The sequence below is a fragment of the Lepisosteus platostomus genome, chromosome 7 (assembly GCF_059453375.1).
Source record: "Lepisosteus platostomus isolate fLepPlt1 chromosome 7, fLepPlt1.hap1, whole genome shotgun sequence".
Classification (NCBI taxonomy): domain Eukaryota; kingdom Metazoa; phylum Chordata; class Actinopteri; order Semionotiformes; family Lepisosteidae; genus Lepisosteus; species Lepisosteus platostomus.
Genome location: NC_142617.1, coordinates 11,022,180 through 11,036,370, shown reverse-complemented (window position 1 = coordinate 11,036,370; position 14,191 = coordinate 11,022,180). Strand labels below are relative to the sequence as shown.

At 34.8% G+C, this 14,191-nt stretch overlaps 1 protein-coding gene across 2 annotated transcripts in view; it reads left to right on the top strand.

Annotated features, from left to right (window-relative positions):
• grm5b (glutamate receptor, metabotropic 5b) overlaps positions 1 to 14,191 on the top strand; it is an 89,562-nt gene that overhangs the window by 61,221 nt on the left and 14,150 nt on the right. For both annotated transcript variants that reach the window (XM_088639222.1, XM_088639223.1), the window contains exons 4-7: positions 4,829 to 5,064; positions 7,341 to 7,587; positions 7,957 to 8,125; positions 8,453 to 8,579. In XM_088639222.1, the coding sequence (XP_088495348.1) occupies positions 4,829 to 5,064; positions 7,341 to 7,587; positions 7,957 to 8,125; positions 8,453 to 8,579 (779 nt within the window). The remainder of the gene's footprint in view (positions 1 to 4,828; positions 5,065 to 7,340; positions 7,588 to 7,956; positions 8,126 to 8,452; positions 8,580 to 14,191) is intronic.

The window sequence follows — 14,191 nt, the reverse complement described above, 5'->3', positions numbered from 1 at the left end:
GAGGAAATCTCAATAGTGAGCAAGGACAAGTTGCAGAGTGGAAGTTTAAATAGATAAAGTGTGTGAAGTTAATTAGTGTGTGCGACAGTGTCTGCATGCCTGCGTGCGGTTTGTGACACATAATGCATAGAAACTCAACTTACTATCCTGAACCATCCAGCCACCCATTTTCTAACCTTTTCATCAAACTATCCTCAACCATTACTTAACATTTTTCCTATTACCCTACCATTGCAAGGAATATAATTTAATTTTTTAAAAGCAGTATACATTATTTACTCAAGGATCACTCAAATTCCATATTTTAAGACAAGAATTCCATACTGAGGATATACTACTGCAGTTGTCATGATCAGATTCTAGAATTTTTTACACTGGGGGACACATGAAGCTACTCTTGATAGTCTTCATCTTGTTTAATTACAAAAACAAGATTAATATCATAAATGGGTCAATGCATTGCCAAACATTTTGTGTATCAGTATGTACAGTATACGGTATATCTGGTGTGCACAGAATTCCACTATGTCAGTAGACTGATCTTCTGTTATGAGAGAATTCATAGCTTTAAAATTGTACTGAATTGTAATGTTTCAGAAGACCATGCCTTCCATACAGTATGTATTTACACCTCAATGAAATACTTTGATACTGTGTTTTAATAGAATTTTAGTTAATTTATTTATTTATTAATTTAATTTGCTTAAAACTATTCTAAAATGTACTGTACTGAAATCACAATAGCATTGATTAATAATTAATCAAATTTCAGCATACAGATAGAGGTGCATTTATTCAAACATGTAAGTATTCCTTTGAATAAAATCAAACAAAAATAAATCTGCAATAAAATACTGCTGTTTGGAAATGAATCAAAGAACTATAGTTCATCTAGAACTATATGTTGGCCACCAAATGTTTCCTTGGGGGGAAACACACAGATGACATTTTGAAGTAGCATGTGTCATCACGGTTAAGGTCAGACAGCTCTGTGAAGACTGCATGCAAATGGTCATTTTCCTCCACAAAGTGAAAGATAAGTATAAAAGAATGTACAAAAGGCTGAGTTTACCACTTTTCACTGCCCATGATTACGAAACTACTGGTAAAGTGGCAGACCTGCCACCAAAAGGATCCAAGTCTTACCAACATGGACTGCAAAACAAATGGTTCTGGAGGCAACAGTTGATTCTCAGGCAACAGTTGGAGATTTCCAACACAAACTGGCAACTTCAAGATAAGTGTCAAAAACTACCATTCTAAGTCGCCTGCATCAATGTGTCGTTCATGAACAGGTTGCAAAGAAGAAAAAGCCTCTTTTTTTGAGAGCAAACCACAAAAAAGGGGCAATGTGATTTTGCAAAGCTACAGTACATCTTTAGACATCAATTCAAAGGAACATCTGTGGTTTGAGCTCAAGAAGGCAGTTCACAAACAGAAACCAAATGTTCTGAAGGACCTCGAGCAATTCTGCCTGAAGGAATGATCGAAATTCCCCCCGCAAAACTGCCTGAACCTTAAAGCATGCTACAGGGGTATTTACTGTAGTTTCATGTTTATATCATGTTTTCCAGACCTTACATTAATTATTGATGACAAACATGACTTTGCTATGTGTAATGCCATTAAGATCACAGTAGGATTTTTTTTTCAGCAGGACACATCTGTATGTCTTTCTGTTATGCAATATTTTTCCTTCATATTTCTTTTGGGGTATGAATCATGCTAGCAAGTGCTGTATGTGTATATGAATAGTGTGTGCAATCTACAGTATATGTACTTATATAAAGATGACCATGGCACAACTGCACAACTTACTTCAAAAGCAATCACTACAAGTCATTGAATTTATGTTTATGCATATGTAAATTCTGAAGTGGACTTTTGAAATGTAATAATAAAATAATCATAATCATAATCTCTCTCAAGACAAAGGTTCATTAAAAGCACAAATTCACTGTTTTGGAAATAAAATGTAACAGAACAAACTTCAGTATCAAACATTAAAGGTCTTAATTTTCATTTAAATTAATGAATGAAGTAAAAGTTGGAGACACAACCTGTATTATGGTTATATAATACACTGTATTTATGCAGCAGATTAAATCACTTCAGTTACGTCTTCAGTTGGTATCCACAGTGTTATGACAAGGGAACAGATAAAGATTAGGTTATCAAACAGGCATAGGCCTTGAAAGTCCCAAAGGAGAGTAGAAGCTTTCCTATAAGAATCAAAGTGAGGTGGTGATACAATGTTCACTTGCTATCCTATTTAATGCACAGGGGAATTATGAAGAAACTTAAAAGGATAAGCCTGCTTTTGTGTGAAGACAGCTATCAGCCTACTGTAAATGTTGGAAATCACATTCCATTGCTTCCTTTTATCCAACTATACCCTTTACAATAACACCATTTCTGACTAATATAACTAATATTCCTGATATAGTATAATGCCATTCAGGTATATTTACAGTGCCATTGTTTGTGTATATGCTGTATGGTAGCTTTATGATCAAAATGTATTAGACGTTTCTGTTCATGGATATGAAACTTTTAGAGATGTTGCTCAGCACAAAGCCACATCCTGTACATGAGTAATAGTTTGCCAACAATATTACATTTAGGATGACTCTGGAACCAAGCATATTGAGAAAACAGCATCTGTTTTACTACAGAAGGTACAGTAATCATGCATCTTGCATTGATCTATAGAGGTCTTGCTTACCTTTAGGCAGGAGTGTTTGTTTTATTTAAAATGCAATAATACAACAATAATAGTGAAATTTCTTCATTAATATAATTTACACCTCAAAATGAAATAGAACAGTTTTTAAAGGGGTAATATTTAATAATTAATAATTCATGTTGTGTTTCATCTGCTTTCTCTGTTAAAGTTCTTCTGCTGCCATATTCAGGCCCCCTAGGGATTACAGAAATATATTTTGTGTTCACAGTTTATTTAGGATCTGTACTCTTATAAGCAAATCAAATGCTGTTTTAAGAAAGTGGATTGTTCCAATAAAAGTCCTATCATTTCACAATAATATAGATCAGGTTTTGCATGCTTTGCCCTTGGCTGGTGAAGTCTTCTTAGATATCATAGTCATGGACACATGAGGTTTATGATAAAAATATGAGATTCCTTGGAATGAAAATTAATTTATTTTCAACATTTTGAAGAAAGTTAGATTTTCAGCGGTTCTCTTGCTGCTTACTTTCTTACTTTGTTTTCTGTCTTTGTGATCATGAAGTATTATTCTTATTTCAGCCTGTGTGAATTTGTGTAGCTTCATCATTCGTCAGTTCATTTCCAGTTTTTATTTTAAATGCAGAGAAAAGCAAAAACAATTCGTTTGGGGTTTTTTAATCTGCCTTCTTAAAATCTTTCCTTTTCTCTTAATAATTATGGGTGTTACACCAGAGCAACATGACACCAGGAAATATTATACCTAGAAAGAGTACTACATTATAAGTGGCCACAAAGATTTAAAATACACAGAATTTTCAGAAATCTAATGGATTGCCTATAAAATATGAATCTTTTCTCAACTTATCAATGAAATTATTACATCTTATATCTTAGACAGCCTTATATCTACATGTAAATTCATAAATATACCTTTCTTAAGTGAAGTGCTCATAAATTTGAAGAGCATGAAATTTAGTTATACTAAATTATATAACAAAAATTCTTATGGAAGCACCCGAACTTTCTAGATGCCACCAAAGATTTCCTGTTTCCCTGGGGTATGAAAGAAGGCAACACACAGAAGACATTTTGATGTAGCATGCATCATCATGACTCACAGTGCTCATCACTTTTGCGGCATTTTTTGTTTCCGTCCTTTAAAGTGATTTTATAACTGCACTTGAAGATCTTTAGGGGGTTTTCTGAACTACCTTTTTTCCTTTCCTTGTTTTTTTTTATCTCAAGACTTCACGAGTTTAAAATGATTGAGACTTGAAAAGATGAATGAAATAACACCCAGAAGAAAACTTAGTTTAGTGACAAAATTATCTGCAGGTCGAGCAGTTTATAGTACAACAAAGAACTAAAAAAGATATGTTTGATACTGTAACTGGTTCAAAGAGATTTTATCCTTGTCTTCCACTGATGTGACTAGTACAAAACTTTTGACATGTCATCCCTTTTATGAGCAAACATAGCTGTAACCTTTTAAAGGGCAGTTTAAAATCTTCTCTTGCAATGTCATTGCTAGGTTAAATAAGTTAAAACATGCTATTTATATTTATAAGACATTTAATATTATATAGATTAGTTTTTTCCAGCCTTATGAAGTCATTTATAATTAAGACAGAAAACGATTATAATTTTAATGGAGACTTACAGTCTGCTGTGAGAATGTTAAGCAAATGAAATTTCTGAAGTAGCATAAATTATTTTCCTGTGGTTGTTGTTTTGTTCTTGAATTACGAGATGATTCTGCCGCCTTTGTCTAATGTTTTCACTCATAATCAAAGATTATGACATTCTAAAAGCAATTATTTATGTTATATAAATTAAAATATACACATCCGAATTTTAAATTAAATGCTCTCTCATACTGTTTTCCATCACTGCTTTAAGACAGGACACAGGCTTTGTTATTGTAACTCAATCACCATAAAAAATAAAAAAATAGTGATTTTGGAAAGAGAGAAAATGCTCCTTTAATGTAGCCTGAGTTACACTTACTCTGATTTCCAAACTTATCTATTTCAGTATTGCCTTATAATGTTATTAAGCCTCTTGCCTTGGCCATGTCCAGTGTTTTTCTTATGAAATGGACTGTTCCAGAGTATGATTTCCTCCTTGTTTCCCCTGCAGCGATGGCTGGGCTGACCGCTATGACGTCACCGATGGATACAGCAGGGAGGCTTCTGGGGGCATAACCATCAAGCTGCAGTCTGCGGATGTCAAGTGGTTCGATGACTATTACCTGAAGCTGAAGCCAGACATAAACCTTCGGAACCCCTGGTTTCCCGAATTCTGGCAGCATCGGTTTCAGTGTCGCCTCAAGGGTCACCCACAGGAGAATACCAAATACAACCGCACCTGTACCAGTAAGCTGGCAGACTCTGGTGTCTTACATCACTTTCTGTACAGCGTATAAACCTCAGGGAAGCATCCGGCATCTCTAAAGACAGAATGTGTTTGAAATGTTAGTGAGGCAGGACATCTGGTCATTCAGTCCCGTGGGCTGTTATGCTTTTGCATTTTTAAATTTCATTAAAAACACCAACAAGAAACCTGTTCAATAAACCCTCCTGCTTTTCTATTTTCATGTTAATTATGGAAGGTAAGCCTTCTGAGGCTTCTGTGTTTTATCATTGTCTGAAACGAGACGCATCTCATTTAGGTTACTGTGTTATCGAGCTACAAGCATCCCCAAGTCCCATTATAGAGGTGGCTCATTTTGCAAATTGATTTATTCAGAAATATTTCCAACATTCATTGTAACATAAAACCTTTTATTTCTGAATGCAGTGTCTCTTATACCATTCATTTACAAAGTTACCTATGAACACTGGTTCAAAGGCTATTGCACAGATGACACTCTTTGAAAAGAAATGTAATTTCCGAAATTGAATAATAGATTGAACATGTTTTTGTTTTATTTAATTTAAAAACACTACACAAAGTGCATTATAGTAATTGAAACTTTTTTAAAGTAAAAAATATGAATATTGCATTTTTTTAATGGATCTAGGTAACAGGTTGTTGTAATAGAGCCTATGATGCAAATCCATTTATACTGTGATCATCTTGAGCAATCACATGGTAGCTCACATACAGTAGATTCAAATGGAACTACTTTTTTGCCTAAATAATTGCACAATAAATGTTTTTCGTGTTATGATGTTTGCTAGTGGTTACATTATTCAGGAACATGCCCAGGAACAAGAACTCATTTTACCCTTTGCGGAAACCGTGCTTTGGAAACACTTTACTGATACATTTCCACTTACAGCAGATTAAAACAAGTGTCTTTGAAAGATTAAAAAAAATTAAATAAACGAAAATATCTCATTTTTAAGTGTCTGTTCACATTATTTTCACATATGTTGTGTTAGAGAAATGGTTTACATAAACTTGTAGCAGGGACAAACATTTTATTCTACACATTATTTATTCCTTTTCTACCAACTATCCTATATACAGGTACTGTATTTTTAAGTCCCAAGAAAACTTAATTTTTAGACTATCTGCCATCAGACACTTAAGAACATAAAAAAGCTACAAACAAGTGAAGGTATTTTGGCCCATCAAGCTTTTTTTGGTCATTAGTAGCTAATTAATCGAAGGATCTCATTCATCTATTTCTTCCAAGAACAGAAAATCTAAGCTAGCTTTTTCCAGACCCCCACAAACCTTTGTGCAATAAGAAAATAATTTCTGTCAGTAAAACTATAATTCTAAGTTCAATAAATACAGTACCACAAAGTATGGATTGTTGAAGAAAATACACTCATGAAAGTTTGCTTGCGATTGTTATTTGTGTATTTTTCTGTGACTAATGTAAAATTAGCGACTGCAATACCATCTCTGAATCTTCAGGGATGAAATGCTGCAATTTGCTTTTATAGCCAGGAGAGCCCCCACATTTTTTTAAAAAAAAGATACTCCTGAACTACTCCTAAAGAAGAACATAGATGTAAATTAAAAAATGTGCAATATTTATATATGGAGAGAGATTGTTTTAAAAATCCACAGTTAGAAACACAGTTAGAAATCCACATCATAGAAAATTATGCAGGAACTATTTTGATCCTTCAGAATTGTGAAAGGTTCCTCCAGGCTAATTTATACTGAACAAATTATCAGTAACTTTGCAGATGTTGTGTTTTTCTTTTTCATCAGTAATACATAGTGTAGTATTCGTACACGGTAATTCCCTGGACTGTCATTGAGAAAATTGAATGCACTGTACTACTGGTACAAAAGCCTGAATAAGATTAGATTTCCTTCCTTGTCTGTTATACTTTATGAGTGTTTGATAGAAGAAGCTGTTTTATAATTATGTTAAATGTATTACTGTCATATCTATTTTTCATCTTCATTTATGTGTGGAAAAAATATTTTTTAATATTTCAGCTAATATTTATTCACCATAGAGGAACATGGATCCTTTCTAATTTATTTATCCCTCCATTGTTTTAAACATGAATTTATTCATAATTAAACAAATGTCTGTTGGTGTTCTCATCAGTTTTTTTTCATGCTATCGAAAGTAAAACAAGCAAGTTAATTCAAGTGTTGCTAAAGACATCTATTTTACATCATGTCTTCTGACATTTGGAATCTTTCTAATGCTGTGTTTTTATTCTTCTCTCCACAGAGAAAGAGTCTTTAAGACAACACTACGTCCAAGACACCAAAATGGGTTTTGTCATCAATGCTATCTACTCCATGGCTTATGGTCTGCACAATATGCAGCAGGCCCTGTGTCCTGGTTATGCTGGTCTCTGTGATGCCATGAAACCCATAGATGGCAGAAAACTGTTGGACTTCCTGATGAAAACCAATTTCACAGGGGTCTCTGGGGAAGGCATCTTGTTTGATGAGAATGGAGATTCACCAGGAAGGTGAATGTCACTTTGCTGAGCTAGCAGACATTGCTTGTCTTGTTTTGATATCATTAGCATATTGTTTTTAAGTATGCAAAAAGGATTTTCAAATGAATTATAAGGAAATTTAATGCCAATATTTAAATATCTAAATCAATGTGCTAATAAAATTAAGGACATTTATCATTTCTGTATGAATAACCTTTATGATTTTTATATACTGTAAAGAGTAATAAGTCAGATTCTTGTCTTAAGAATTCAGATGGTGTATCAACCTACCAGCACGTTAAAAGATAATTTAATATCCTACATCTTTTGCATAGCATCTTTTGTGTATCAATCTCCATTATCTTCAAGGAAAACTAATGTCACACTTTCATATCATAGGTATGAGATAATGAATTTTAAGAAAATGGGAAAGGACTACTATGACTACATCAATGTGGGGAGCTGGGACAATAGTGGACTGAAAATAGATGATGCTGAAATCTGGGCAAATAAAAATACAATTATGAAGTCTGTCTGCAGTGAGCCTTGTGATAAGGGTCAAATAAAGGTAAGGTGATGCATATTTATTCATGTGTGGCTTGTAAAAGTTGAGTAATTGCCACAATGCATTTCCTCTCAGTTTTTTGCATGCTAAACTTTATTTAAAGTTTGTTTATATAAATGCTGTTTAAACACTAGCTTTTATTGTTATTAGACTCCTGTAATACTTATTTCTACAGTATTGCCCCAGTGGTGGAGAAACTGGTATGTTCTGTAGCTCTTCTGCTTTGGTCTCTTTCTTACATACTGTACACAGCAAAGTCAGTGAGCTGATAATGAGGCAAAGGCATGGTGCTACACTGCTGTCTCAAGCTGCCTTTGATTTCCCCCCTAGGTGATCCGCAAGGGTGAAGTGAGCTGCTGCTGGACCTGTACACCCTGTAAAGACAATGAATTTGTCTTTGATGAATACACCTGTAGGGCATGCGAGCTAGGCTCCTGGCCCACTTACGATCTCACAGGTAATGCATTGAGCAGTCAAGGGCTTTATTATACACAATACAACCACTTAACAAGAATGTAGGAAACTTGTGATTGAAGTCTTCTCAGATATAGGTTAAAACATGAGCGTTTAATTGGAATTAATTCTTCTGTATAACTGAGACTGTACTTTTGGTGTTGGAAACAGCATTGCTACCAAATTATAACCTGATCTCAAATGCCATGCAAGGATGGGCCTGGTCAGTACTGGGATGGGAGACCTCCAGGGAAATCCAAGTTGTTGCACTAAGTGGTGCTGATGGAACAATAGGTGGCAGTCTTTCTTCTGGACCACAGTTTTTAAGCCTGTGTCAAAGTATGGTGACTGTCCTTCAGATGAAATGTTTAAACCGGGGATCTAAATACTGTGTCATTAAGGATCCCATGGCACATTTCAAAAGACTAGTGGTGTTAGCCTTAGTGTCCTGGGTAAACCTTGCCTATTTGTTGTAAATGTCTCCCTTATTTGCATTGATAAAGCAATTTCTCACTTGCCTAATCTGTTGTGCAGCTGGGCATATGGCTGCTGAGTATCACCCAGGCGGGTGTTGCACCTCATTGGTAGAGGAAGTGAATCCCCTTGTGTGTGTGTGGAACACTTTGTAATGAAAAACATTCTATACATGCCAGGAATTATTATTAAAAGTAAGCCTTTAAAAGCCGATATTGTTTCCTAGCGGCATATACAGTACCTAAAGCTGATGATTCTTTTAAAACAGAACATCGAAAATATTTCTCAGGTAATGCGATCACCTTGATTCCTTTATTGTACTGAAACATAAATACAGTAGGTTTCTGTTAAAACTCCTAGTTAAGTGGCATATGACTAGTAAGGATCAAATAATCTGTAGTTCACAGGTTAAAATCACAGCTGCTATGTGGAAAGAAGCTCAATTAACATATGTTTGATCATCTGCCATTCCAGAGAGACCCCCACTAAGCTTTTACCAAACAAGACCGACATTCTGGAGAACTTGAACATAACCTGACGCATTTAAGTAGCCCAGAGCTTTGCTCAGAGAAATAAAATGGTGGGATCAGAGAACTCTCAATCTGTAAAGGAGCAAAGCTGGTGGTTGGCTGAAGGTTCAAATGAAGACTGATTAAGATTAGATTTACACAGATTTTAAAGTGAGTGGTACTCAGAGATTTGTTTGTGGATGGCTTTGTTAATTTTTAAGTATATCAAACAACTAGCAACAAGCAACTATTTATAGACATATGGATATGACTTTTTGTGAGTTGGGTGACCCTTAAATTAAATTGACCCTTAAATTGACCGCACTATTGAGAGCATCCTGACTGGTTGCATCACTGCCTGGTATGGGAGCTGCTCCGCACTGGATCGCAAAGTATTGCAGAGGGTGGTGAAGTCAGCGCAGCTTATCACCAGCTGTGAGCTACCAAGCATCCAGGAGATCTACTCAGCTAGATGTCTGAAGAAGGCCAGGTCCATTCTCAAGGGCCCCAGTCATCCCAGTCACAAACTGTTTTCCCTCCTACCGTCCGGTAAACGGTACCAAAGCATTCGGTCCAAGTCCAACAGACTACGGATCAGCTTCTACCTCCAGGCAATAAGACTACTAAATAGCCAACCTGTAGCTCCTTAGGAAATCACCTGTAACGGCTACATGGACACACAATTCTCACTATATTCAGCATAACTGCACTACATGTATATATTGCACACACCAAGGATACATAACAGCTCTACTCACATTGAGTTTTATTCAATTTCAAAAATGTAACCTCAATTTTGTGATTTTTGTGTTTTTGTGAATTTTTGTGATTTTTGTGAATTTTCGTGATTTTTCTGTTTCTTGTAATTTTTGTGAGCTCGCAGAAAAAGACATTTCATTGCCAGCAAATACTGCTGCACACCGTATTGTTGTGCATTTGATAAATAAACTTTGATTTGATTTGATTTGAAATGCTGATGCCTTGGAAAAGAAAGTTGCACAAAAGAAGACGACATTACTTTTTCATGTGCTGGACACTAATAGTTTGGTTGTGAATCTCATTCAGACATCTCTTGAAAGATGTTAGGGTATTATGTTGGCTTCTCTAGCAAGGCTAGATAGCTTCTTTCAGACTCCTGCAATCCTTTGTGTAAAAAAAAGAGAATCCTGTTCTCACTTTTAAATGTACTTCCCTGAGTTTCCATTTACATCCTCTAGTTCATGTCACACTGTTGAAGAACTCCAGCAGTTTGACTTTGTCGATGCTTGGTCAAATATACTGTACATACAGGACTTGAATCAGGTTGCTTTCTAGTTTTTGCTGTTCAAGACTTAATACATTCAGTTCTTTTAGCTTGTCAGTAAAGGACATCCCTTTAGGTTCAGGAAGGTAATGAAATGAAATCCGTACTGAAACTGCTGAAGCAATTTGTTTTTTGTAACATTGTGACAATATGGTACACAATGTTCTGCACGAGGTCTTACTTATACATTGTACAATTTTAACACAACATCCCTTTGTTTAAATTCTACATTTTTGAGCTTTGTGTCTTGTTTACCTTTTTATTGCATCCCCATTGTGTCAAAGAAGAAAATTATGTCACCATTGATATTTGTCTTTTTCATAGCCATCTTCTTCAAACTCAGTTTTGCATTTTACATTCATAGTTTATGTTTATTATTCTTCCATATAACATCCTTCTCTTGTTTACATTAAATATCATCTGCCAGAAGTTTGCCCACTCTCCAATGCTAAATGTCAGTTGTTTCTGCAGTATTTGATAATTCTCCAAATTTGGAATCATCTACAAACATGACTAGTTTACTAACTACATGGGAATTTAGGTCACTGATGTAAATTAGAAAGAGCAGTGGTCCTAATATAGTTCTACTGTATGTGGTACTTAGTTAACCACCACAATTTGAGCATTTACTCCTTTTGTCTACTCTGTTTACAGTCATTAAAAGTTTCTAATTCATAGTTTCCTTGTATGCCTACTATTTGCAGTTTCAGAATTTTCATGTTTTGTGTTGTGCTTTTTCAAAAGCCCTCTGAAAATCTGAATATATCATGTCATATTGTTTGTGTTCATTAATTTTGTTGCTTGTTAAAATGACTTTGACAAATTAATTGAGCAAGATGTACATTTCCCAAATCCAAACTGACTATCCCTTAGAGTTATCTTACCTTTAGTTTGGTTCTGATTATTATTTCCATGACTTTAAATAGATACAAAATAGTCAGGTTTATTAGTATATACTGTAATTAGTTGGTTTGACAACCCTATAAATAGATGAGTGCTACATTAGCAATCTTGTCAATGGATATTACTCACATCCTGATTGACTGCAGGAAGTGTTTGGATAATGGCCAGTGAATAACATCACTGCTTCCCTTTAGTATAATTGATATAATACCATCTGTCCTGGAGATTTTCTTAACTGGAACACTTCTGCCTCTTCTACAGTATGCTAATATTATTTAATAGGGAAGTTTGTTTTGTTCTTAAATTGAAATATCTTACTTTTTTATCTTGGTACTGTAAATACCTGTGTGAAATGTTAATACATTGATATTTTCCTTTTCATCGTATTCTGGCATTTCATCCTTTGCTGTGATAATACTGAAAAAAATCATTCATAAATTTCATGATTTATTTTAGCCTACATTGTAATTTTCTGGACTTTCTAATATCCTTCTCTCCTGTGCTTGCACTTTGTTATTTCACTTTTCTTGATCCTTTCTGTATTGTGAGATTTTTTCTTCATTTTTTTATTGTTTTTTCTCTATATACTGTATCTCCTTACCTTGCATGAAGCAGTAATCTTCACAAAAGAGATGTGTAGTAAGTGCAGTGTGGATATCCCCCAATAGGTGGATTGTCATTTGAGTGCTAATTGCAAGCAGGGAGTTTTATTTAATAAAACATGAATTGATTATCTAAATTTAAAGCCCAGGAGTGAATACTATTTAATCCAATTAAGATGGAAACAGCGTGTCTGTGGCAAAGCAAACACTGTAATTCCTAACCTTATTTCAATCCTCTGAGATTGCCACCACAAGTGTGTGGAAAGCATTAGTTTGTTTTCAGATTTCTTAATAAAATAAATCTCCTAATATGAAATGTCTTGTATTAAAGACTCTAACATTACAATTGGAAAAATGATGTGAGGCACACAACATTGTCATTACCCCTGCCGCACAATGTTCATATCAGTCAGAGGTGTACAAAACAGGCTAGATAAGAGCCGGACTCTTTTCATGGTTTAAAGGTTATCCTCCTGAAAGGGGTGTACTGTATATGGGATTCTTCAGACCTTTTCAGCTTGATTTCTTGTACTGTAGGACACATGGAGGTCCAGTGGGACAGCGGATGTGTTGTATAAAGACTTTTCATCATTTAGCCCATTCTATACACCAGCAGCTTGAGAACTTTCACCCTTTTTACCAAAAAATTGAAATACTGTGTTGCTCAGGGTACCTTTATTAAACATTTATTGTAATGTACCCTAGAAAAACCTGGGTTAAGTGTGTCAAGTACAGTATTATCATGGCAGATGGACAGTGAGATGAAAGACATTTATTTTGTAACCAGAAAACTCTTATCAAAACAAGCCCTTATGTACCCATTCACACTGCTGTGCCAACCTGTAAGGAACCCTGGAATCTCATTCAAAAGATTTTCTACTGCTTAATGTTTACCATATACTTGTTTTATTTTATGTCAGTTTTACATAAGGTTCTTCTAAAGTGCTGTTTTGAGAATGTGTTACTACTTTTCATTTGCATATATAGCATGAAGGGATGTAACTTTCGCCGGGGGTATGGCATTAGCTTGATTGAAAGCAACGGGGTGCGAATGCAGTTTGCACATATTATTTCTATTCAAAATACAGAAAAAGAATACAGTGTTGTTCATACTATTGCAGTTCTAATGCTGTGTGTGCACTGATGCTTGTGAAAAAGAGAAATTTGATGTTCTTAGTGTAACCTTGCATAAGATCCAATAAAAAATAATATAAGTTCCAGCACTTTTAGAAACATTAGTAACTGTTCACTAGATGGTCTAATGAGAGGGGAAATGCTAATGTCACTTACTGAGACATCATTATCTGGGTTGGTGTTCCAATAAGAATAAACTTATTTCTATCCCATTTGAGAAATTTCAAGAAGAAAATGAGGATCTTAAACATTGTGCGAATATCATGGGCAGGACATTTAACACTTTTATTACACTCACATTCTGATAAAGCAATCTATTCTCATTGTAGACAATGAAATTAATAACCGTGACAACTGACAATGGGTTTTAATTTTTCATCGTTTGAATAAGGTTTTTTTCAGACCCGGCAGTCCATACAAAATCAATGTTTTTCAAGGAAGGGTTTTAAACAGGATTTAAAGAGAAAAAGAATACTTTTTAAATATTCAACTCTATAGGATTTTGCATGCAGATTTGATTGCAAAGTCCTTTAAATTGCACTGCTTTCAAAAAAATTATCGGTTAATCAATTTGGAGAATCCTGATTATTGTATAGAGATGAGTGGATAAAATGGATTTCTTTTCTTCATCTCCACTCTCACAGTTTGCTTTTGTATTTCCCAGGGGTCAGTGTGGAAAGGTATGCAGTGG